The sequence below is a fragment of the Chiloscyllium plagiosum genome, unplaced genomic scaffold, assembly GCF_037043375.1.
Source record: "Chiloscyllium plagiosum isolate Xiang-an unplaced genomic scaffold, Cpla_swu_hap1 HiC_scaffold_22, whole genome shotgun sequence".
NCBI lineage: Eukaryota > Metazoa > Chordata > Chondrichthyes > Orectolobiformes > Hemiscylliidae > Chiloscyllium > Chiloscyllium plagiosum.
The window spans coordinates 8592744-8617959 of NW_028270160.1; the positions used below are offsets into that span (position 1 = coordinate 8592744).

General features: G+C 56.3%; 1 protein-coding gene across 2 annotated transcripts in view; it reads left to right on the top strand.

Annotated features, from left to right (window-relative positions):
• Positions 1–7895, top strand: part of as3mt (arsenite methyltransferase) — a 64153-nt gene extending 56258 nt beyond the window's left edge. For both annotated transcript variants that reach the window (XM_043713041.2, XM_043713042.2), the window contains exon 11: positions 7242–7895. In XM_043713041.2, coding sequence (XP_043568976.2) covers positions 7242–7343 — 102 coding nt within the window. In that variant the 3' untranslated portion in view covers positions 7344–7895. The remainder of the gene's footprint in view (positions 1–7241) is intronic.
• Positions 7896–25216: the final 17321 nt, after the last annotated feature.

Sequence of the window (25216 nt, forward strand, 5' to 3'; positions counted from 1 at the left end):
CAGTCAGCCTGGCCCTACATCTGACTCCAGAATCACGACAACGTAGTTGACCCATAACTTCCGTGTAGCAGGCAACATTTAGTAGGGCTCTCTCAGTAATGCCCACATCCCATGAAAGAAACGTTATTGTGTACCGTGCCCCCCCCCCCCCACCAACCAACCACCAACCAAACTGTTGCATTTTTGCCTGCCTCAGCTTTTCCTGTGGAAATTAGGGATTTGATACAATCGAGTACTTCAGAGCTCTGTTCTGGGTGTGGGACAGCTGTCAGAACGACATGTTTCTTTATTTGAAAGAGAATTTTTACAGCATCAGACTCAAATCACCTGTTTTTGTTTCCAGATTTTTCAAATCTGAATTCCAGCTCTCTATGTAGTTGTGGTATGGTTTAATAAAGGTTCTGAGGCCATTCATTCTGGGCCTCTGGATTACTCGTCTGTGACATTCTTATCAGACACTTGATAAACCCACTCCCATGTTGTTTAGTTCAATATTTGCTTTGTCACTTATGTAACTAATCCAGTATTTTATTTGAAAAGAACTCTCGAAATTAACAAGTTTTGCTTGTTGCAGATTTTCTTGCCCCTTTTTCTGGAACTAATAATTAACTTTGAGATTACAAACGCCAATCTTTTGCAGTTGTTTCATGCAAGGTCAAGCTAAGTTCGAAAACAATGTACTAAATTATGTTGAGCAAGATTGAGGTAAGCATGTGCACACAATTGATAAACTTGTTAGGCATCAGGGCATTTTTAGGACAAAATGTTCCCATCAAACTTTCATATTTTCCCAATGGAATGTCGCTTCTCACTCTTTAACATTGTGCGGAACTGAACCGATCTATTGATGTGTTGGATCTTATCTTTGGCTTCAAGTGGCATTACAGCTAACTCTGTGCTCTTGACCCTTTGAATCTGTAATGAATCCCACTTAGCAGTTGATTGATGTAGCAGATGGTTTTACAATGTCAAGCGGACGAGATTGGATGCTGGTAGAGAAATAAGATTTTTTTCACCAGAATTGGAGGGGGTTGGAATCTGAGGTCCTGCAAGCCATTTGCATAGGGAATGCTGAGTTAACCTTTCTGATAAACTATCTAGTAAAGAGGTTGTGCTTGACCTTAGGCTCTGTAATGAATCCCAGCTGACTGATGTACCTGGATGACACTGTTATATGGTTTTCATAGGCTTACCTAAGGAAGGAGACATTTGCTTTAGAGGGAACATGGGAAAGGTTCACTAGTCTGATTCCTAGGACGAAGGGTTTGTTCTTCAGGACAATGACGACTATGTTCTCTAAGGTATAGAGAAATAAGAGTGGATTTAATTGAAACCCTTAAGTCTCACGGACCTCAAGTTAGTAAATACTGACAACTTATTTCCCTTGGCTGGGGAACCTCAAACTTGGAATTTCAGGTCTTAGAATAGGACAGCTCATTAGGATTGAAATGAATTGGAACTTTTTGTAATCACATGAAGTGTTGGGGCTATGCAGTGAACATCATGTTCCAATAAATAATAACAAGGGCCTTGTGCCTCTCAGTGACTATTTGTTAGCCTGAGTAAGGCTCATCAGAGACCACCCAAAAAGCTGCCTATTTAAATCTCAAGGAAGTTATCAGTTCTCTGCTCTCTCAACCTTGTCAGATGTTTGTGATGAGATGAAGGAGTTCTGTGACTGCAAGAATTCAGCTTTTCCTTTGAAAAGTTAACAGATGGTCAGGAATATTAAGACTTTTGCAAGCATTAGGGGCTGTGTCGTAATGTTGGACTGCAGCTGCACAGAGCTCCATTTATCTTGATGCCTTTTTGTGTTCAAACCCTTGAGCCCAGAACCGTGGGATTGAGAGAGGAGAGTGCTACTGACTGAGCCACAGGCTGACGAAGCCAAGGAGCTGACTGGGGACAGTTAGAATGGCAGTGCTGTCAAAGTGTGTCTGACTATACTCAGCCTGCCTTCATCACTGCCTTTTTAAATCAAGGATGCTGCAACCAATTGTAACTTTCAGATGCAACAAGACTGATCAAATATCGGAACTCAGTTTAAGTCTGGGCAGAAATGATGAGGCTACATTGGAGTTTCAGACAGTTCACCATTAGAACTTAGAATCTCTCGGCCAGTGGGTGGTAAATCTGCGTAATTGCTGCAGAGACCAAGTTATTGAATGTATTTAGACAGAGATAGGTTAGTGAGGGAATCAACATCCTCGTGCTATTATCGCTGGACTATTAACCCAGTGACCAAGGCCTTGTTCTGGGGACTCAAGTTCAAATCCTGCCACAGCAGATGGTGGAATTTGAATTCAATTAAAACATGGAATTGAGAGTCTAATGACCATGAATCCATTGTTGGAAAACCCATCTGGATCACTAATGTCCTTTAGAGAAGGGAACTGCCATCCTTACCTGGTCTGGCCTACATGTGACTCCAGACCCACAGCAATGTAATTGACTCTTAACTGCCCTCTGGGCAATTAGGGATGGGCAATAAATGTTGGGCCTAGCCAGTGATGGCCTCTGCTGTGAATTAATTTTTAAAAATCGAAGGTTACTGGGAGAAGAAGGGCAATGGGATTGAGAAACTTATCAGGGATGATTGAATGCTGAAGCCGACACGATGGGCCAAATGGCCTAATTCTTTTCCTAATTCTTTTGGTCCATGTGCTAAGTATGAGTTACTCCTTCTTCCAACTAAAATGGATCAAGCACACTTTCTCCTCACTGTCTGGTAATTATCTGTGGTATTTGCAGCAAAGGTTTATTCACAGTGTGTTGTAGGTGATTGTCTGGAAGTTGAGGAAGTCTAGAGGTGGAGGTTTCCCACCATTCCCGACCTCTCCCACCATTCCCGACCTCTCCCACCATTCCCTTCCTCCCACCATTCCTGACCTGTTCCACCATTCCCTTCCTCCCACCATTCCCATCCTCTCCCACCATTCCCTTCCACACGAGCTAGTGAGGGCAGGAATAGGAGGATAGAGCAGATGAATGCATGGCTGAGGAGCTGGTGTATGGGAGAATGATTCACATTTTTGGACCATTGGAATCTCTTTTGGGGTTGAAGTGACCTGTACAAGAAGGATGGATTGCACCTAAATTGGAAGGGGACTAATATACTGGCAGGGAAATTTGCTAGAACTGCTTGGGAGGATTTAAACTAGTAAGGTGGGGGTGGGGTGGGACCCAGGGAGATAGTGAGGAAAGAGATCAATCTGAGATGGGTACAGCTGAGAACAGAAGGGAGTCAAACAGTCAGGGCAGGCAGGGACAAGGTAGGACTAATAAATTAAACTGCATTTATTTCAATGCAAGGGGCCTAACAGGGAAGGCAGACGAGCTCTGGGCATGGTTAGGAACATGGGACTGGGATATTATAGCAATTACAGAAATATGGCTCAGGGATGGGCAGGACTGGCAGCTTAATGTTCCAACATACAAATGCTACAGGAAGGATAGAAAGGGAGGCAAGAGAGGAGGGCGAGTGGCATTTTTGATCAGGGATAGCATTGCAGCTGTGCTGAGGGAGGATATTCCCGGAAATACATCCAGGGGTGTTATTTGGGTGGAACTGAGAAATAAGAAAGGGATGATCACCTTATTGGGATTGTATTATAGACCCTCCAATAGTCAGAAGGAAATTGAGAAACAAACTTGTAAGGAGATCTCAGCTATCTGTAAGAATAATAAGGTAGTTATGGTAGGGGAGTTTAACTTTCCAAACATCAACTGGAACTGCCATAGTGTTAAAGGTTTAGATGGAGAGAAATTTTGACGGTATCGGGCAAGAACTTTTGAAGGCTGATTGGAGGCAGATGTTCGGAGGTAAAGGGACGGCTGGAAAATGGGAAGCCTTCAGAAATGAGATAACAAGAATCCAGAGAAAGTATATTCCTGTCAGGGTGAAAGGGAAGGCTGGTAGGTATGGGGAATGCTGGATGACTAAAGAAATTGAGGGTTTAGTTAAGAAAAAGAAGGAAGCATATGTCAGGTATAGACAGGACAGATCGAGTGAATCCTTAGAAGAGTATAATGGAAGTAGGAGTATACTTAAGAGGGAAATCAGGAGGGCAAAACGGGGACATGAGATAGCTTTGGAAAATAGAATTAAGGAGAATCTAAATGGTTTTTACAAATCTATTAAGGACAAAAGGGTAACTAGGGAGAGAATAGGGCCCCTCAAAGATCAGCAAGGCAGCCGTTGTGTGGAGCCACAGAAAATGGCAAGAGAGTTGGTGCTGTTACAGCATAAAAATTTGCAAAGTTGTGTTACAATTACTTTCCCTCACACATGACTCATTAGGAATGTGCAGAAAGGTACATTTTATTTGTAATATTGTGATAAAAGTTTAGTAAACTTTTCTTTCGTCGGTATTTCCGTTTGTAATTTCTGCCTGTTACAAGTAGCAACTTGGCTCAGTTTAACCTTGCACTCAATCCTGGGTTAGATCCCCACAACAGCATGTGTTTCTGTGAAGCTTTTAACATAGTAACATGTGCCAAAGTTGTTCAGAAGACAAATGTCAAGCAAAGTCTGACCCTGTGCCAGCAACGTGAGGAGACAACATACCCTACCTAAAAGCTTGGTCTGAAACATTGTCTCAGAGGAGCGTCTTAAAGAGGCAAGGTTTAGGGAGGGAATTTCCGAGTTGATAGCTATTAATGACAGAGAGGTTGAATTCGGATATGTTTCGGAGGCCAATATTTAGCAGTTGGACATTCCCGAGTTAGGGAAGAACACGGTGATGGAGGAATTTTATAAAAACAAATGAGAATCTTCCAAACCAATGTTTTCAAATTTTAATTTTAAAAAATTCACCTAAGAATCTGGGGCATCGCGGGGTCTGTTGACATTTATTGTCCTCGAGAGGGCGGGGTGAGTTGCTGTCTTGAACTGCTGCAGTCCAGTGACCCACAATGCTCTGTGGGAGGGCATTCCAGGATTCTGACCCAGTGACACTGAAGGAACGGTGATATATTTCCAAGTCAGGGTAGTGAGTGGAACTTGAAGATGGTGGTGTTCCCATGTATCTGTTGCCCACGGCCTTCTAGGTGGAAGTGGTTGTGTGTTTGGAAGGTGAAGAAATGGAACAAAGGAACTTCTTAAATTCGTTCATGGTACATGTGCATCGCTGGTTGGGCCAGCATTTATTGCCTGTCTCTAGTTGCCCCTTCAGAAGGTGGGGGTGAGCTGCCTTCTTGAACTACTACACTCCACCTGCTGTGGGTTGACCCACAATGCCCTTAGGGAGGGAATTCCAAGTTTTTGATCCAGCGACACTGAAGGAACAGCGAAATATTTCCAAGTCAGGATGGTGAGTGGCTTGGAGGGGCACTTGTAGGGTTTGGTGTTTCCATATATCTGCTGCCCTGGTCCTTCTCTGTGGAAGTGGCCATGAGATGTTGCTTTATCAGGAGCTGGTGCAGGTCGGTGAGCACAAGGCTGATGGGCAAATGGAACTTGGCGTGAGTTGGGACGCAGCAGAGTTTTAAGAAGTGGAGGCTGTTCAGGGCATGTGTTTGGGTGATCTTGAGTTAGGCTGAAGGAATTCTGGGTGCTGTCTTGTTGGAGGTGTTCCTGTTCAAATTAGAGACCAGTTTGTTCATTCAGATGGAGAAAGAGATCCTGCAGCGGCTTTTTATTAAGATATACCCTGGGATCTTCCACATCTGCCCGAGTCACCCCTGAGCTGGGCACTGACGCATAATCAGCCCACAGTCACTAATGCATGTGTTTAAAAAAAACAAAGCTTGAGAGAAACATAATTGGACAATAAAAAACATAATTGAGTGGATCTGAAATGTTTTGTGACATATTTTGAGAAGTGGCTATATAAATTAATGTTTTTGCTCCTGTGTCATAAAGCAAGAGAGGTTTGCATTTATATAGCACTTTTCACACCACCGGCCATGGAAAAGTGTTTTTGAATGTGGTTGCATTGGAGCACATCAAGCTCCACCAGAAAAGTGATCATGATCGGGTAATCTGTTTCCTTGTGATATTTTTGGAGGGATAAATAGTGACAGGAGATCGTGGATCACTTGCCCGACATCTCCTCTTCATGGCCAACACATGCATGGGGTTCAACTCAAAGCAAAATCCTGCAGATGCCAGAACAACGACAGAGAATGCTGGAGACACTCAGCAGATCTAGCAGCCACCTGTGAAGAGAGAGACAGAGTTAACGTTCATGAGTAAGAAATGTTTGGAAAGATATGGGCCAAGGGCTGGCAGATGGGACTAGTTTAGTTTGGGATTATGGTTGGCATGGACTGGTTGGACCGAAGGGTCTGTTTTCGTGCTGTATGACTGTATAATGTTTTGAGTCTTGTATGACTTCTTCAGAAGATGGGGTTTACATTTCCGAGCTGAAAGGTGGCACCGACAACAGTGCAGCTGTCCCTCAGTACTGCCTGGGACTGTCAGTATTGACTGTTTTACTCAAGGTCTGGAGCCAATGGCTCAGTAAGGACACTGCTACCAACTTGAGCCATGGCTGACATTGGTGGTTGTCTTGGGTATCCCAGGGAGCCCCAGTGGTCCTGTGGGGGACAAGTCTAATCCACAGAGTGATTGGTGGAAGTTTAAAAGCAGGGAAGTTATGTTGCAGCTGTACATGGTACTGGTGAGGCCACACCTGGAGTACTGTGTGCAGTTTTGGTCTCCTTACTTGAGAAAGGATGTACTGGCACTGGAGGGGGTGCACAGGAGGTTCACTAAGTTGGTTCCAGGGTTGAGGGGGTTGGTTTATGAGGAGAGACTGAGTAGATTGGGATTATATTCACTGGAATTCAGAATAATAAGGGTGGAATTTATAGAAACCTATGACATTATGAAGGGAATAGCTAAGATAGAAGTAGAGAGAATGTTTCCACTGGCAGGTGAAACTAGGACAAGAGGGCATAGCCTCAAAATTAGAGAGAGCAGATTTGGGACTGAATTGAAAAGAAACTTCTTCATCCAGCGGGTTGTGAGTCAATGGAACTCCCTGCCCAGTGAAGTAGTTGATATTACTTTAGTAAACATTTTAAAAGCTAAGATAGATAATGTTTTGAACCGTAAAGGAATTAAGGGATTTGGTGAGAGGGCGGGTAAGTGGAGCTGAGCCCATGAAAAGATCAGCCATGTTCTTATTGAATGGGGGATCAGGCTCGAAGGGCCTGCTCCTGCTCCTAGTCCCTATGTTCTTTTTGTTCATACTGAGGTTTTAACGTTTTGGTTTTGTTGATTCCCATTTCTTTAGGACAACGCTGTTGATCCATTCAAGCTGACGGAGCAGCCAGTGGCTGAAGGGACTGCAGGCCTTGACAAAAGTTGCTGTGTACAGCGCCAGGAATGCTGCTGAAGTTGCTCCGCTGGTGAGAGATTAACCTCTGCTTACTCCGATAACCAGGGAGCTCGACATGAAGAGATTGATTAATAGTGAAAGTGAGCTGGAGATTCTCTCTGAGCTTTGCAGACATGAATGTTAAATGTTTCTGTGGTCAGGCCAAGCTAACACTCTGACAGAAGGTTCTGGAAACAGTCTGTTGATCTGGCAGCATCTGTGGAGAGAGGAACAAAGTTACCGCTTCAAATCACAATGAGTCAGATTTGTGTTTATCCCTCGGTGTTTGAGCCTCGAGACGCTGACTCTGTTTTTCTCTCCGTATGGATGTTGAGTTTCTCCCGCACTTCCTGATTTTGTACCAGATCTCCAACATCTGCAGTATTTCAGGGTTTGTGTTTGAGGGCAGTTAACAGCTGACACCAAGCCTCACATTTTGTGTGTTTTTTTTGAGAGCTGGGACAATCCAAACCCACTGTGTGCTCTCCAGTTGAGATGCTGGCTGCGAATTTAGGCCACAATCTGTCGCAAATGCTTCTTCATTGCAATAAACGAAATCTTACAGTGTAACCAGTAATGTCTGAGTCCTTCACTGTGTAAACGTATCGCCATGTTCACTGCACTGCAGGCTGCAAGTCACCTCCAAGGCTGCTGTGATTTACTGACACATTTTGGAATGTTGCCATGCATGAGCCTTGTTTTACTCCCTCCAGTGGCTCCCATTGCTGGCCTCCCCATTTTCACTCTGGCTCTACCAGTGACTCTGTTGCTTTTGAGTCACTGAGTCACAGGTTCAAGTCCTGTTCCAGGCTCTTGATCCCAGAATGCAGGCTGATACTTCATTGTGTTACTGAGGGAGTGCTGCCTTGCTGGACATGTTGTCTTTGAGAGATTTATCCCTCTCAGGGTCCCATTTGTCCCCTGGCTGTTTACTGTAGCCAGGTCTCATGTTGTTTAAAGTGTCAGTGTGCTGTGTTCTATTGGCAGTATCAGGTTCTGCACACTCCTCTACAACGACTGGTGATCAACCAGTTCCACCTGAAGGAAATGCCCAGAAGGAGAGAGTAACTCCAGGTGATAATTCAGGTAAGAGAGAGAGACTGGCACTCACAGGAAGCACCAGTCTGGGAGAATGTGGCACTCAAAAAATGACAAGTGAGTGGCAGCACGAAGGAGTTCCTCAGGATAGTGCCCTCGACCCAACCATCTTCAGCTGCTTCATCAATTACCTTCCCTTCATTATAAGGTCAGAAGTGGGATGTTTGCCAATAATTACACAATGTTCAGACACTGAAGCAGTTCATGTTCGAATGCAACGGGAACTGGACAATCTCCAGGCTTAGGCTGACAAGTAATAAGTAACATTCATGCCAGGCTATGGCTATCACCAATAACAGCCAATCTAACCACTACCCCTTGGCATTCAACAGTGTTACCAACACTGAATCCCCCCCATCGTCAACATCCTGAGGGTTACCATTGACCAGAAACTCAACTGGACTCACCACATAAACACAATGGATTCAAGAACAGGTCAGGGGTTGGGAATACCGCAGTGAGTAACTCACCTCCTGACTCCCTAAAACCTGCTCACTATCTGCAAAGCACAAGTCAGGAGAGTGATGGAATACTCCCCAATTCCCTGGATGGGTGCAGCTCCAACAACACTGAAGAAGCTTGACACCATCCAGGACAAAGCAGCCTGTTTGATTTGTACTGCATCCACTCCCTCCACCATTGGCACTCAGTAGCAACAGTATATTCTATCTCCAAGATGCACTGCAGAAATTCACCAACCATCAACAGATGGCACTTACCAAACCCCCGACCACATTCATCTAGAAGGACAAGGCAGCAGATACATGGGAACACCATCCCCTGCAATTCCCCTCCAAGCCTCTCACTATCCTGACTTGGAAATGTACCACTGTTCCCTCACTGTCGCTGGGTCAGAATCCTGGAATTTCCTCCCTAAGCGCATTGTGGGTCAACCTACAGCACATGGACTGCAGCGGTTCAAGAAGGCTGCTCACCCCCACCTTCTCAAGGGGGAAATTAGGGACAGGGGGTAATAAATCCTGGGCCCAGCCAGTGGCACCCACATCCCATGAATGAATAAGCAAAAAGGGGAATTGATCCGATCAGATCCTACCTATCACCAACGTAGACTGCTGGAGCTGCCAATGTTGCTGGCACTTGGTGACCATTGGATGGTCCACAGACCTTGGTACCATCAGTCTTGTATCTTAAAGAAGGGAGTGTGAATTCATTCAAACCCATTGATCAACGAATCCGATCAGATACAAGTTCACAGCCTCATGTTTCAAAGTGAGACAATGTTGTCAAAGCAGGCAGGCTGGGATATGGGAGGGCATCTGAAAACACATCCCCTGGCTCGTTGCTCCACTCACTCCTCTGCCAGCCTTTTTCCACAGGGTGTACCCTGGCTGCCTTAACCTGAGGATAAATGATCCATAAACTTGTGAAGCTGCATTCAGCATTCTCCACACAAGCCAGAAAGGTAGCAAAATGAAAATGAACCCCGCAGAATCTCATCCATGATGTGTTAACACACACTTTGGTAGCACGGTGGCTCAGTGGTTAGCCCTGCTGACTCACAGCGTCAGGGATCCGAGTTTGTTTCCAGCCTCGGGCTACTGCCTGTGTGGAGTCTGCGTGGGTTTCCTCTGGGTGCTCTGGTTTCCTCCCACAATCCAAAGATGTGCAGATTAGGTGAATTGACCATGCTAAATTGCCTAGTGTTCAGGGATGTGTAGATTAGGTGCATTAGTCAGGGATAAATGTAGAGTAATAGGGTAGGGGAATGTGTCTGGGTGGGTTACTCTTCAGGCGGTCAGTATGGACTTGTTGGGCCAAAGGGCCTGTTTCCACACTGTAGGGATTCTGTTCTATAAGATCTTGCAGTACACAGTGCAGTACAGTACCTGTGTGTATTTGCACATAACTGGAGGCTACATCCATACAGATGGAAAGAATGTGCACACACTGCCCCTGTTTCAACGCCACAAATTAGGTGACAGCCACTTGCTGGATCATTTCTCAGACAATGCCGATCAGAGTCAATCTACCTGCTTTAAAATTTAAACAAAGCCTGGCAGTTACCTGTCGATCATCATTAACTGATATGTTCTCCATGGCAATGCATCTACCAATCAGTGTCCAGCCAGCACTCTCCTCTCATGCAGTAGAAATGTTATTTTTTTCCCTTGAATTGGCATTTTCTTGTGAATTGTTCCTGATGAGAGTAGGATGAACATCTTCAATAAAATGCCTTTTTTATTCAGCAATACTCAAGTCCTGGACTATAAAAATCTACAAAGTTAGTATCGAAATGTTTAATTCTCAATTACTCGCCAGTAATCCTGGTCCAGATCATCCTGTGTTGAAGGGCCATTAATATCGACCTGACTCAGAAAAATATATATGGTACTGTCATGGTTTTCTGCTTCTGGTACAGTTTGCTGACCTCTGTTTTATTCTGGAGATGTGATTGTTTGCCTTGGAACAGAGGTATGTAATAACATCACTGAATATGTTGATTAGAAAAATAAGTTTAAAACAATTAAAAAGCAACTCGGGTATCTGTGGAGAGATTAACTGTTGGAAACATTGTGGTACATGGTTTTCTTTCAGAATTGGAAATAGCAGCCTATAGCTCCCTCTGCTGAGGGATTGGGATGGTTACAGGAAACATCTGCAGAATTCACAAGTCATTAAGCTCTTGCTCAGTGTTTGCTCAGAAATGGGGGAATGATTGGCCAGAAAGTGCAGAGATTCCTAAGAATCCCGCTGCAGAGACTGATGACAGTGCAGCCTATTGGCTGATTGAGTTTGCCGCATCACTGGTGTAAGTTGTGCCAACTTTGATCCCCATCTCTCCTCCTGCCTCCAGGCCCACTATCTCCCACAGCAAAAAACGTAGAGAATACAACTGCTGTGTGTGTGTGTGTGTGTGTGTGTGTGTTGGGGGGAGGGGGGAGGGGGGGGGCGGAGTGTGTGTGTATGTGTTGGGGAGGGGGGGCGGAGTGTGTGTGTATGTGTTGGGGAGGGGGAGGGCGGAGTGTGTGTGTATGTGTTGGGGAGGGGGGGGCGGAGTGTGTGTGTATGTGTTGGGGAGGGGGGGGCGGAGTGTGTGTGTATGTGTTGGGGAGGGGGGGGCGGAGTGTGTGTGTATGAGTAGGGGAGGGGGGGCGGAGTGTGTGTGTATGTGTTGGGGAGGGGGGGCGGAGTGTGTGTGTATGTGTAGGGGAGGGGGGGCGGAGTGTGTGTGTATGTGTTGGGGAGGGGGGGCGGAGTGTGTGTGTATGTGTTGGGGAGGGGGGGCGGAGTGTGTGTGTATGTGTAGGGGAGGGGGGGCGGAGTGTGTGTGTATGTGTTGGGGAGGGGGGGCGGAGTGTGTGTGTTTTTATTGGGGAGGGGGGCGGAGTGTGTGTGTATGTGTTGGGGAGGGGGGCGGAGTGTGTGTATGTGTAGGGGAGGGGGGGGCGGAGTGTGTGTGTATGTGTTGGGGAGGGGGGGCGGAGTGTGTGTGTTTGTATTGGGGAGGGGGGCGGAGTGTGTGTGTATGTGTTGGGGAGGGGGGGCGGAGTGTGTGTGTATGTGTTGGGGGGAGGGGGCGGAGTGTGTGTGTATGTGTTGGGGAGGGGGGCGGAGTGTGTGTGTATGTGTTGGGGGGAGGGGGCGGAGTGTGTGTGTTTGTATTGGGGAGGGGGGCGGAGTGTGTGTGTATGTGTTGGGGAGGGGGGGCGGAGTGTGTGTGTATGTGTTGGGGGGAGGGGGCGGAGTGTGTGTGTATGTGTTGGGGAGGGGGGCGGAGTGTGTGTGTATGTGTTGGGGAGGGGGGCGGAGTGTGTGTGTTTGTATTGGGGAGGGGGGCGGAGTGTGTGTGTATGTGTTGGGGAGGGGGGCGGAGTGTGTGTGTATGTGTTGGGGGGAGGGGGCGGAGTGTGTGTGTATGTGTTGGGGAGGGGGGCGGAGTGTGTGTGTTTGTATTGGGGAGGGGGGGCGGAGTGTGTGTGTATGTGTTGGGGAGGGGGGGCGGAGTGTGTGTGTATGTGTTGGGGAGGGGGGGCGGAGTGTGTGTATGTGTTGGGGGAGGGGGCGCGGAGTGTGTGTGTTTGTATTGGGGGGGGGCGGAGTGTGTGTGTATGTGTTGGGGAGGGGGGGCGGAGTGTGTGTGTATGTGTTGGGGAGGGGGGGCGGAGTGTGTGTGTATGTGTTGGGGAGGGGGGGCGGAGTGTGTGTATGTGTTGGGGGAGGGGGCGCGGAGTGTGTGTGTTTGTATTGGGGGAGGGGCGGAGTGTGTGTGTGTTGGGGGAGGGGCGGAGTGTGTGTGTGTTGGGGGAGGGGCGGAGTGTGTGTGTGTTGGGGGAGGGGCGGAGTGTGTGTGTTGGGGGAGGGGCGGAGTGTGTGTGTTGGGGGAGGGGCGGAGTGTGTGTGTTGGGGGAGGGGCGGAGTGTGTGTGTGTTGGGGAGGGGCGGAGTGTGTGTGTGTTGGGGAGGGGCGGAGTGTGTGTGTGTTGGGGAGGGGCGGAGTGTGTGTGTGTTGGGGAGGGGCGGAGTGTGTGTGTGTTGGGGAGGGGCGGAGTGTGTGCGTGTTGGGGAGGGGCGGAGTGTGTGCGTGTGTTTGGGGAGGGGCGGAGTGTGTGCGTGTGTTTGGGGAGGGGCGGAGTGTGTGCGTGTGTTTGGGGAGGGGCGGAGTGTGTGCGTGTGTTTGGGGAGGGGCGGAGTGTGTGCGTGTGTTTGGGGAGGGGCGGAGTGTGTGCGTGTGTTGGGGGAGGGGCGGAGTGTGTGCGTGTGTTGGGGGAGGGGCGGAGTGTGTGTGTGGGGGAGGGGCGGAGTGTGTGTGTTTGGGGGGGGCGGTGTGTGGTGTGTGTTGGGGCGGTGTATGGTGTGTGTTGGGGCGGTGTGTGTGTGTTGGGGCGGTGTGTGTGTGTTGGGGCGGTGTGTGTGTGTCGGGAGGGTGGAGTGTGTGTGTGTGTGTGTCGGGGGGCGGAGTGTGTGTGTGTGTGGGGGGGCGGAGTGTGTGTGTGTGTTGGGGGGGCGGAGTGTGTGTGTGTGTCGGGGGGCGGAGTGTGTATGTGTGTGTCGGGGGGCGGAGTGTGTATGTGTGTGTTGGGGGGGCGGAGCGTGTGTGTGTTGGGGGGGCGGAGCGTGTGTGTGTTGGGGGCGGAGCGTGTGTGTGTTGGGGGGGTGGAGCGTGTGTGTGTTGGGGGGGTGGAGCGTGTGTGTGTTGGGGGGTGGAGCGTGTGTGTGTTGGGGGGGTGGAGCGTGTGTGTGTTGGGGGGTGGAGCGTGTGTGTGTTGGGGGGTGGAGCGTGTGTGTGTTGGGGGGGTGGAGCGTGTGTGTGTTGGGGGTCGGAGCGTGTGTGTGTTGGGGGGGCGGAGCGTGTGTGTGTTGGGGGGGCGGAGCGTGTGTGTGTTGGGGGGGCGGAGTATGTGTGTGTTGGGGGGGGCGGAGTGTGTGTGTGTTGGGGGGGCGGAGTGTGTGTGTGTTGGGGGGGCGGAGTGTGTGTGTGTGTTGGGAGGGGGGGCGGAGTGTGTGTGTGTTGGGGGAGGGGGCGGAGTGTGTGTGTGTGTTGGGGGGGCGGAGTGTGTGTGTGTGTTGGGGGGGCGGCGGAGTGTGTGTGTGTGTTGGGGGGGCGGCGGAGTGTGTGTGTGTGTTGGGGGGGCGGAGTGTGTGTGTGTGTGTGTTGGGGGGGCGGAGTGTGTGTGTGTGTTGGGGGCGGAGTGTGTGTGTGTGTGTTGGGGGGGCGGAGCGTGTGTGTGTGTGTTGGGGGGGCGGAGCGTGTGTGTGTGTGTTGGGGGGGCGGAGCGTGTGTGTGTTGGGGGGGGCGGAGTGTGTGTGTGTGTGTTGGGGGCGGAGTGTGTGTGTGTGTGTTGGGGGGGCGGAGCGTGTGTGTGTTGGGGGGTGGAGCGTGTGTGTGTTGGGGGGGTGGAGCGTGTGTGTGTTGGGGGGGTGGAGCGTGTGTGTGTTGGGGGGGTGGAGCGTGTGTGTGTTGGGGGTCGGAGCGTGTGTGTGTTGGGGGTCGGAGCGTGTGTGTGTTGGGGGGGCGGAGCGTGTGTGTGTTGGGGGGGCGGAGCGTGTGTGTGTTGGGGGGGCGGAGTATGTGTGTGTTGGGGGGGGCGGAGTGTGTGTGTGTTGGGGGGTGGAGCGTGTGTGTGTTGGGGGGGTGGAGCGTGTGTGTGTTGGGGGGGTGGAGCGTGTGTGTGTTGGGGGGGTGGAGCGTGTGTGTGTTGGGGGTCGGAGCGTGTGTGTGTTGGGGGTCGGAGCGTGTGTGTGTTGGGGGGGCGGAGCGTGTGTGTGTTGGGGGGGCGGAGCGTGTGTGTGTTGGGGGGGCGGAGTATGTGTGTGTGTGTTGGGGGGGTGGAGCGTGTGTGTGTTGGGGGGGGTGGAGCGTGTGTGTGTTGGGGGGGGTGGAGCGTGTGTGTGTTGGGGGGGTGGAGCGTGTGTGTGTTGGGGGGTGGAGCGTGTGTGTGTTGGGGGGGTGGAGCGTGTGTGTGTTGGGGGTGGAGCGTGTGTGTGTTGGGGGGGTGGAGCGTGTGTGTGTTGGGGGTTGGAGCGTGTGTGTGTTGGGGGGGAGCGTGTGTGTGTTGGGGGGGTGGAGCGTGTGTGTGTTGGGGGGGTGGAGCGTGTGTGTGTTGGGGGGTGGAGCGTGTGTGTGTTGGGGGGTTGGAGCGTGTGTGTGTTGGGGGGGCGGAGGTGTGTGTGTGTGTGTTGGGGGGTGGAGCGTGTGTGTGTTGGGGGGTGGAGCGTGTGTGTGTTGGGGGGTGGAGCGTGTGTGTGTTGGGGGGGTGGAGCGTGTGTGTGTTGGGGTCGGAGCGTGTGTGTGTTGGGGGTCGGAGCGTGTGTGTGTTGGGGGGGCGGAGCGTGTGTGTGTTGGGGGGGCGGAGTATGTGTGTGTTGGGGGGCGGAGTGTGTGTGTGTTGGGGGGGCGGAGTGTGTGTGTGTTGGGGGGTCGGAGTGTGTGTGTGTTGGGGGGCGGGGAGTGTGTGTGTGTTGGGGGGGCGGAGTGTGTGTGTGTGTGTGGGAGGGGGGGCGGAGTGTGTGTGTGTTGGGGGAGGGGGCGGAGTGTGTGTGTGTGTTGGGGGGCGGCGAGGTGTGTGTGTGTGTGTGGGGGGGCGGCAGTGTGTGTGTGTGTGTTGGGGGGCGGAGTGTGTGTGTGTGTGTTGGGGGGGCGGAGTGTGTGTGTGTTGGGGGGGGGCGGAGCGTGTGTGTGTGTGTTGGGGGCGGAGCGTGTGTGTGTGTGTTGGGGGCGGAGTGTGTGTGTGTGTGTTGGGGAGGGGGGGCGGAGTGTGTGTGTATGTGTTGGGGAGGGGGGGCGGAGTGTGTGTATGTGTTGGGGGAGGGGGCGCGGAGTGTGTGTGTTTGTATTGGGGAGGGGCGGAGAGTGTGTGTGTGTGTGTTGGGGGAGGGGCGGGAGTGTGTGTGTGTTGGGGGAGGGGCGGATGTGTGTGTGTGTGTTGGGGGCGCGGAGTGTGTGTGTTGTGTTGGGGGGGCGGAGTGTGTGTGTGTGTGTGGGGGGGCGGAGTGTGTGTGTGTGTGTTGGGGGGGCGGAGCGTGTGTGTGTGTTGGGGGGGCGGAGTGTGTGTGTGTGTGTTGGGGGGGCGGAGTGTGTGTGTGTGTGTTGGGGGGGCGGAGTGTGTGTGTGTGTGTTGGGGGGGGCGGAGTGTGTGTGTGTTGGGGGGTGGAGCGTGTGTGTGTTGGGGGGTGGAGCGTGTGTGTGTTGGGGGTCGGAGCGTGTGTGTGTTGGGGGGGCGGAGCGTGTGTGTGTTGGGGGGGCGGAGCGTGTGTGTGTTGGGGGGGCGGAGTATGTGTGTGTGTGTTGGGGGGTGGAGCGTGTGTGGGTGGGGGGTGGAGCGTGTGTGTGTTGGGGGGGGTGGAGCGTGTGTGTGTTGGGGGGGTGAGCGTGTGTGTGTTGGGGGGTGGAGCGTGTGTGTGTTGGGGGGTGGAGCGTGTGTGTGTTGGGGGTGGAGCGTGTGTGTGTTGGGGGGTGGAGCGTGTGTGTGTTGGGGGTTGGAGCGTGTGTGTGTTGGGGGTGGAGCGTGTGTGTGTTGGGGGGTGGAGCGTGTGTGTGTTGGGGGGTGGAGCGTGTGTGTGTTGGGGGGTGGAGCGTGTGTGTGTTGGGGGGGGAGCGTGTGTGTGTTGGGGGGGCGGAGTGTGTGTGTGTGTGTTGGGGGGGTGGAGCGTGTGTGTGTTGGGGGGTGGAGCGTGTGTGTGTTGGGGGGTGGAGCGTGTGTGTGTTGGGGGGTGGAGCGGTGTGTGTGTTGGGGGTCGGAGCGTGTGTGTGTTGGGGGTCGGAGCGTGTGTGTGTTGGGGGGCGGAGCGTGTGTTGTTGGGAGAGGCGGAGGGTGTGTGTGTTGGGGGGGCGGAGTATGTGTGTGTGTTGTGGGGGCGGAGTGTGTGTGTGTTGGGGGGGGCGGAGTGTGTGTGTGTTGGGGGGGGCGGAGTGTGTGTGTGTTGGGGGGCGGAGTGTGTGTGTGTTGGGGGGGCGGAGTGTGTGTGTGTTGGGAGGGGGAGGAGTGTGTGAGTGTTGGTGGGAGGGGCGGTGTGTGTGTGTGTTGGGGGCGGCGGAGTGTGTGTGTGTGTGTTGGGGGGGGCGGAGTGTGTGTGTGTGTGTTGGGGGGGCGGAGTGTGTGTGTGTGTGTTGGGGGGCGGAGTGTGTGTGTGTTGGGGGGGGCGGAGCGTGTGTGTGTGTGTTGGGGGCGGAGCGTGTGTGTGTGTGTTGGGGGCGGAGTGTGTGTGTGTGTGTTGGGGAGGGGGGCGGAGTGTGTGTGTATGTGTTGGGGAGGGGGGGCGGAGTGTGTGTATGTGTTGGGGAGGGGGCGCGGAGTGTGTGTGTTTGTATTGGGGGAGGGGCGGAGTGTGTGTGTGTTGGGGAGGGCGGAGTGTGTGTGTGTTGGGGGAGGGGCGGAGTGTGTGTGTGTGTTGGGGGGCGGCGGAGTGTGTGTGTGTGTGTTGGGGGGGCGGGAGTGTGTGTGTGTGGTTGGGGGGGGCGGAGTGTGTGTGTGTGTGTTGGGGGGCGGAGTGTGTGTGTGTGTGTTGGGGGGGCGGAGCGTGTGTGTGTGTGTTGGGGGGGCGGAGTGTGTGTGTGTGTGTTGGGGGGCGGAGTGTGTGTGTGTGTGTTGGGGGGGCCGGAGTGTGTGTGTGTGTGTTGGGGGGCGGAGTGTGTGTGTGTTGGGGGGGGCGGAGCGTGTGTGTGTGTGTTGGGGGCGGAGCGTGTGTGTGTGTGTGGGGGCGGAGTGTGTGTGTGTGTGTTGGGGAGGGGGGGGCGGAGTGTGTGGTGTGGGGGGATGTGTGTTGAGGAGGGGCGGAGTGTGTGTATTGTTGGGGAGGGCGCGGAGTGTGTGTGTGTTGGGGGAGGGGCGGAGTGTGTGTGTGTTGGGGGGGTGGAGAGTGTGTGTGTTGGGGGTCGGAGCGAGTGTGTGTTGGGGGTCGGAGCGTGTGTGTGTTGGGGGGGCGGAGCGTGTGTGTGTTGGGAGGGCGGAGCGTGGTGTGTTGGGGTCGGCGTGTGTGTTGGGGGTCGGAGCGTGTGTGTGTTGTGGGGGCGAGCGTGTGTGTGTTGGGAGGGCGGAGCGTGTGTGTGTTGGGGGGGCGGAGCGTGTGTGTGTTGGGAGGGCGGAGCGTGTGTGTGTTGGGGGGGCGGAGTATGTGTGTGTTGGGGGGGCGGAGTGTGTGTGTGTTGGGGGGGCGGAGTGTGTGTGTGTTGGGGGGGGCGGAGTGTGTGTGTGTTGGGGGGGCGGAGTGTGTGTGTGTTGGGGGGGCGGAGTGTGTGTGTGTGTTGGGAGGGGGGGCGGAGTGTGTGTGTGTTGGGGGAGGGGGCGGAGTGTGTGTGTGTGTTGGGGGGCGGCGGAGTGTGTGTGTGTGTGTTGGGGGGGCGGAGTGTGTGTGTGTGTGTTGGGGGGGCGGAGTGTGTGTGTGTGTGTTGGGGGGGGCGGAGTGTGTGTGTGTTGGGGGGGGCGGAGCGTGTGTGTGTGTGTTGGGGGCGGAGCGTGTGTGTGTGTGTTGGGGGCGGAGTGTGTGTGTGTGTGTTGGGGAGGGGGGGCGGAGTGTGTGTGTATGTGTTGGGGAGGGGGGGCGGAGTGTGTGTATGTGTTGGGGGAGGGGGCGCGGAGTGTGTGTGTTTGTATTGGGGGAGGGGCGGAGTGTGTGTGTGTTGGGGGAGGGGCGGAGTGTGTGTGTGTTGGGGGAGGGGCGGAGTGTGTGTGTGTGTTGGGGGGCGGCGGAGTGTGTGTGTGTGTGTTGGGGGGGGCGGAGTGTGTGTGTGTGTGTTGGGGGGGCGGAGTGTGTGTGTGTGTGTTGGGGGGGCGGAGTGTGTGTGTGTGTGTTGGGGGGGCGGAGCGTGTGTGTGTGTGTTGGGGGGGCGGAGTGTGTGTGTGTGTGTTGGGGGGGCGGAGTGTGTGTGTGTGTGTTGGGGGGGCGGAGTGTGTGTGTGTGTGTTGGGGGGGCGGAGTGTGTGTGTGTTGGGGGGGGCGGAGCGTGTGTGTGTGTGTTGGGGGCGGAGCGTGTGTGTGTGTGTTGGGGGCGGAGTGTGTGTGTGTGTGTGTGGGGAGGGGGGGCGGAGTGTGTGTGTATGTGTTGGGGAGGGGGGGCGGAGTGTGTGTATGTGTTGGGGGAGGGGGCGCGGAGTGTGTGTGTTTGTATTGGGGGAGGGGCGGAGTGTGTGTGTGTTGGGGGAGGGGCGGAGTGTGTGTGTGTTGGGGGAGGGGCGGAGTGTGTGTGTGTTGGGGGGAGGGGCGGAGTGTGTGTGTGTTGGGGGAGGGGCGGAGTGTGTGTGTGTTGGGGGAGGGGCGGTGTGTGTGTGTGTTGGGGAGGGGCGGAGTGTGTGTGTGTTGGGGAGGGGCGGAGTGTGTGTGTGTTGGGGAGGGGCGGAGTGTGTGTGTGTTGGGGAGGGGCGGAGTGTGTGTGTGTTGGGGAGGGGCGGAGTGTGTGCGTGTGTTTGGGGAGGGGCGGAGTGTGTGCGTGTGTTTGGGGAGGGGCGGAGTGTGTGCGTGTGTTTGGGGAGGGGCGGAGTGTGTGCGTGTGTTTGGGGAGGGGCGGAGTGTGTGCGTGTGTTTGGGGAGGGGCGGAGTGTGTGCGTGTGTTGGGGGAGGGGCGGAGTGTGTGCGTGTGTTTGGGGAGGGGCGGAGTGTGTGCGTGTGTTTGGGGAGGGGCGGAGTGTGTGCGTGTGTTTGGGGAGGGGCGGAGTGTGTGCGTGTGTTGGGGGAGGGGCGGAGTGTGTGCGTGTGTGTGGGGGAGGGGCGGAGTGTGTGTGTGGGGGAGGGGCGGAGTGTGTGTGTTTGGGGGGGGCGGTGTGTGGTGTGTGTTCGGGCGGTGTGTGGTGTGTGTTGGGGCGGTGTGTGGTGTGTGTTGGGGCGGTGTGTGTGTGTGTTGGGGAGGGGCGGAGTGTGTGTGTGTTGGGGAGGGGCGGAGTGTGTGTGTGTTGGGGAGGGGCGGAGTGTGTGCGTGTGTTTGGGGAGGGGCGGAGTGTGTGCGTGTGTTTGGGGAGGGGCGGAGTGTGTGCGTGTGTTGGGGGAGGGGCGGAGTGTGTGTGTGGGGGAGGGGCGGAGTGTGTGTGTTTGGGGGGGGCGGTGTGTGGTGTGTGTTGGGGCGGTGTGTGGTGTGTGTTGGGGCGGTGTGTGTGTGTTGGGGCGGTGTGTGTGTGTTGGGAGGGTGGAGTGTGTGTGTGTGTGTCGGGGGGCGGAGTGTGTGTGTGTGTTGGGGGGGCGGAGTGTGTGTGTGTGTGTGGGGGGGCGGAGTGTGTGTGTGTGTTGGGGGGGCGGAGTGTGTGTGTGTGTCGGGGGGCGGAGTGTGTATGTGTGTGTTGGGGGGGTGGAGCGTGTGTGTGTTGGGGGGGCGGAGCGTGTGTGTGTTGGGGGGGCGGAGCGTGTGTGTGTTGGGGGCGGAGTGTGTGTGTGTTGGGGGGGGTGGAGCGTGTGTGTGTTGGGGGGGTGGAGCGTGTGTGTGTTGGGGGGTGGAGCGTGTGTGTGTTGGGGGGTGGAGCGTGTGTGTGTTGTGGGTCGGAGCGTGTGTGTGTTGGGGTTCGGAGCGTGTGTGTGTTGGGGGGGGCGGAGCGTGTGTGTGTTGGGGGGGCGGAGCGTGTGTGTGTTGGGGGGGGCGGAGTATGTGTGTGTTGGGGGGTGCGGAGTGTGTGTGTGTTGGGGGGGCGGAGTGTGTGTGTGTTGGGGGGGCGGAGTGTGTGTGTGTTGGGGGTGCGGAGTGTGTGTGTGTTGGGGGGGCGGAGTGTGTGTGTGTTGGGGGGGCGGAGTGTGTGTGTGTTGGGAGGGGGGCGGAGTGTGTGTGTGTTGGGAGGGGGGGCGGAGTGTGTGTGTTGGGGGAGGGGGCGGAGTGTGTGTGTGTGTTGGGAGGGCGGCGGAGTGTGTGTGTGTGTTGGGGGGCGGAGTGTGTGTGTGTGTGTTGGGGGGGCGGAGTGTGTGTGTGTGTGTTGGGGGGGCGGAGTGTGTGTGTGTGTGTTGGGGGCGGAGTGTGTGTGTGTGTGTTGGGGGGGCGGAGCGTGTGTGTGTTGGGGCGGAGTGTGTGTGTGTGTGTTGGGGGGGCGGAGCGTGTGTGTGTTGGGGGGGCGGAGCGTGTGTGTGTTGGGGGGGGCGGAGCGTGTGTGTGTGTGTGTTGGGGGGGCGGAGTATGTGTGTGTTGGGGGGGCGGAGTATGTGTGTGTTGGGGGGGCGGAGTATGTGTGTTGGGGGGGCGGAGTGTGTGTGTGTTGGGGGGGGCGGAGTGTGTGTGTGTTGGGGGGGCGGAGTGTGTGTGTGTTGGGGGGGCGGAGTGTGTGTGTGTGTTGGGGGGGCGGAGTGTGTGTGTGTGTTGGGGGGGCGGAGTGTGTGTGTGTGTGTTGGGGGCGGAGTGTGTGTGTGTGTGTTGGGGGGGCGGAGCGTGTGTGTGTGTGTTGGGGGGGCGGTGTGTGTGTGTGTGTGTGTGTTGGGGGGGCGGAGTGTGTGTGTGTGGGGGGGGCGGAGTGTGTGTGTGTGTGTTGGGGGGGCGGAGTGTGTGTGTGTGGGGGGGGCGGAGTGTGTGTGTGTGGGGGGGGCGGAGTGTGTGTGTGTGGGGGGGGCGGAGTATGTGTGTGTGGGGGGGGCGGTGTGTGTGTGTGTGTTGGGGGGGCGGAGTATGTGTGTGTTGGGGGGGGCGGAGTGTGTGTGTGTTGGGGGGGCGGAGCGTGTGTGTGTGGGGGGGGCGGAGTGTGTGTGTGTGGGGGGGGCGGAGTGTGTGTGTGTGGGGGGGGCGGAGTGTGTGTGTGTGGGGGGGGCGGAGTGTGTGTGTGTGGGGGGGGCGGAGTGTGTGTGTGTGGGGGGGGCGGTGTGTGTGTGTGTGTTGGGGGGGCGGAGTATGTGTGTGTTGGGGGGGGCGGAGTGTGTGTGTGTTGGGGGGGCGGAGCGTGTGTGTGTTGGGGGGGCGGAGCGTGTGTGTGTGTGTTGGGGGGGCGGAGTGTGTGTGTGTGTGTGTTGGGTGTGTTGGGGGGGCGGAGTGTGTGTGTGTTGGGGGGGCGGAGTGTGTGTGTGTGGGGGGGGCGGAGTGTGTGTGTGTGGGGGGGGCGGAGTGTGTGTGTGTGGGGGGGCGGAGTGTGTGTGTGTGGGGGGGGCGGAGTGTGTGTGTGTTGGGGGGGCGGAGTGTGTGTGTGTTGGGGGGCGGAGTGTGTGTGTGTGTTGGGGGGGCGGAGTGTGTGTGTGTTGGGGGGCGGAGTATGTGTGTGTTGGGGGGGGCGGAGTGTGTGTGTGTTGGGGGGGCGGAGTGTGTGTGTGTTGGGGGGCGGAGTGTGTGTGTGTGTTGGGGGGGCGGAGTGTGTGTGTGTGTGTTGGGGGGGCGGAGTGTGTGTGTGTGTTGGGGGGCGGAGTGTGTGTGTGTGTTGGGGGGGCGGAGTGTGTGTGTTGGGGGGGCGGAGTGTGTGTGTTGGGGGGGGCGGAGTGTGTGAGTGTGTTGGGGGGGCGGAGTGTGTGTGTGTGTTGGGGGGGCGGAGTGTGTGTGTGTGTTGGGGGGGCGGAGTGTGTGTGTGTGTTGGGGGGGCTGTGTGTGTGTGTTGGGGGGGCTGTGTGTGTGTGTTGGGGGGGCTGTGTGTGTGTGTGTGTTGGGGGGGCGGAGTGTGTGTGTGTGTTGGGGGGGCGGAGTGTGTGTGTGTGTTGGGGGGGCGGAGTGTGTGTGTGTTGGGGGGGTGGAGCGTGTGTGTGTTGGGGGGGTGGAGCGTGTGTGTGTTGGGGGGGGCGGAGCGTGTGTGTGTTGGGGGGGCGGAGCGTGTGTGTGTTGGGGGGGCGGAGTATGTGTGTGTTGGGGGGGGCGGAGTATGTGTGTGTTGGGGGGTGCGGAGTGTGTGTGTGTTGGGGGGGCGGAGTGTGTGTGTGTTGGGGGGGCGGAGTGTGTGTGTGTTGGGGGTGCGGAGTGTGTGTGTGTTGGGGGGGCGGAGTGTGTGTGTGTTGGGGGGGCGGAGTGTGTGTGTGTTGGGAGGGGGGCGGAGTGTGTGTGTGTTGGGAGGGGGGGCGGAGTGTGTGTGTTGGGGGAGGGGGCGGAGTGTGTGTGTGTGTTGGGAGGGCGGCGGAGTGTGTGTGTGTGTTGGGGGGCGGAGTGTGTGTGTGTGTGTTGGGGGGGCGGAGTGTGTGTGTGTGTGTTGGGGGGGCGGAGTGTGTGTGTGTGTGTTGGGGGCGGAGTGTGTGTGTGTGTGTTGGGGGGGCGGAGCGTGTGTGTGTTGGGGCGGAGTGTGTGTGTGTGTGTTGGGGGGGCGGAGCGTGTGTGTGTTGGGGGGGCGGAGCGTGTGTGTGTTGGGGGGGGCGGAGCGTGTGTGTGTGTGTGTTGGGGGGGCGGAGTATGTGTGTGTTGGGGGGGCGGAGTATGTGTGTGTTGGGGGGGCGGAGTATGTGTGTTGGGGGGGCGGAGTGTGTGTGTGTTGGGGGGGGCGGAGTGTGTGTGTGTTGGGGGGGCGGAGTGTGTGTGTGTTGGGGGGGCGGAGTGTGTGTGTGTGTTGGGGGGGCGGAGTGTGTGTGTGTGTTGGGGGGGCGGAGTGTGTGTGTGTGTGTTGGGGGCGGAGTGTGTGTGTGTGTGTTGGGGGGGCGGAGCGTGTGTGTGTGTGTTGGGGGGGCGGTGTGTGTGTGTGTGTGTGTGTTGGGGGGGCGGAGTGTGTGTGTGTGGGGGGGGCGGAGTGTGTGTGTGTGTGTTGGGGGGGCGGAGTGTGTGTGTGTGGGGGGGGCGGAGTGTGTGTGTGTGGGGGGGGCGGAGTGTGTGTGTGTGGGGGGGGCGGAGTATGTGTGTGTGGGGGGGGCGGTGTGTGTGTGTGTGTTGGGGGGGCGGAGTATGTGTGTGTTGGGGGGGGCGGAGTGTGTGTGTGTTGGGGGGGCGGAGCGTGTGTGTGTGGGGGGGGCGGAGTGTGTGTGTGTGGGGGGGGCGGAGTGTGTGTGTGTGGGGGGGGCGGAGTGTGTGTGTGTGGGGGGGGCGGAGTGTGTGTGTGTGGGGGGGGCGGAGTGTGTGTGTGTGGGGGGGGCGGTGTGTGTGTGTGTGTTGGGGGGGCGGAGTATGTGTGTGTTGGGGGGGGCGGAGTGTGTGTGTGTTGGGGGGGCGGAGCGTGTGTGTGTTGGGGGGGCGGAGCGTGTGTGTGTGTGTTGGGGGGGCGGAGTGTGTGTGTGTGTGTGTTGGGTGTGTTGGGGGGGCGGAGTGTGTGTGTGTGGGGGGGGCGGAGTGTGTGTGTGTGGGGGGGGCGGAGTGTGTGTGTGTGGGGGGGGCGGAGTGTGTGTGTGTGGGGGGGGCGGAGTGTGTGTGTGTGGGGGGGGCGGTGTGTGTGTGTGTGTTGGGGGGGCGGAGTATGTGTGTGTTGGGGGGGGCGGAGTGTGTGTGTGTTGGGGGGGCGGAGCGTGTGTGTGTTGGGGGGGCGGAGCGTGTGTGTGTGTGTTGGGGGGGCGGAGTGTGTGTGTGTGTGTGTTGGGTGTGTTGGGGGGGCGGAGTGTGTGTGTGTTGGGGGGGCGGAGTGTGTGTGTGTGGGGGGGGCGGAGTGTGTGTGTGTGGGGGGGGCGGAGTGTGTGTGTGTGGGGGGGCGGAGTGTGTGTGTGTGGGGGGGGCGGAGTGTGTGTGTGTTGGGGGGGCGGAGTGTGTGTGTGTTGGGGGGCGGAGTGTGTGTGTGTGTTGGGGGGGCGGAGTGTGTGTGTGTTGGGGGGGCGGAGTATGTGTGTGTTGGGGGGGGCGGAGTGTGTGTGTGTTGGGGGGGCGGAGTGTGTGTGTGTTGGGGGGCGGAGTGTGTGTGTGTGTTGGGGGGGCGGAGTGTGTGTGTGTGTGTTGGGGGGGCGGAGTGTGTGTGTGTGTTGGGGGGCGGAGTGTGTGTGTGTGTTGGGGGGGCGGAGTGTGTGTGTTGGGGGGGCGGAGTGTGTGTGTTGGGGGGGGCGGAGTGTGTGAGTGTGTTGGGGGGGCGGAGTGTGTGTGTGTGTTGGGGGGGCGGAGTGTGTGTGTGTGTGTTGGGGGGGCGGAGTGTGTGTGTGTGTTGGGGGGGCTGTGTGTGTGTGTTGGGGGGGCTGTGTGTGTGTGTTGGGGGGGCTGTGTGTGTGTGTGTGTTGGGGGGGCGGAGTGTGTGTGTGTGTTGGGGGGGCGGAGTGTGTGTGTGTGTTGGGGGGGCGGAGTGTGTGTGTGTGTTGGGGGGGCGGAGTGTGTGTGTTGGGGGGGCGGAGTGTGTGAGTGTGTTGGGGGGGCGGAGTGTGTGTGTGTGTTGGGGGGCGGAGTGTGTGTGTGTTGGGGGGGGAGGGCGGAGTGTGTGTGTGTGTGTGTTGGGAGGGGGGCGGAGTGTGTGTGTGTTGGAGAGAGGGGGGCGGAGTGTGTGTGTGTGTTGGGGGGGCGGAGTGTGTGTGTGTGTGTTGGGGGGCGGAGTGGGTGTGAGTGTGTTGGGGGGCGGAGTGGGTGTGAGTGTGTTGG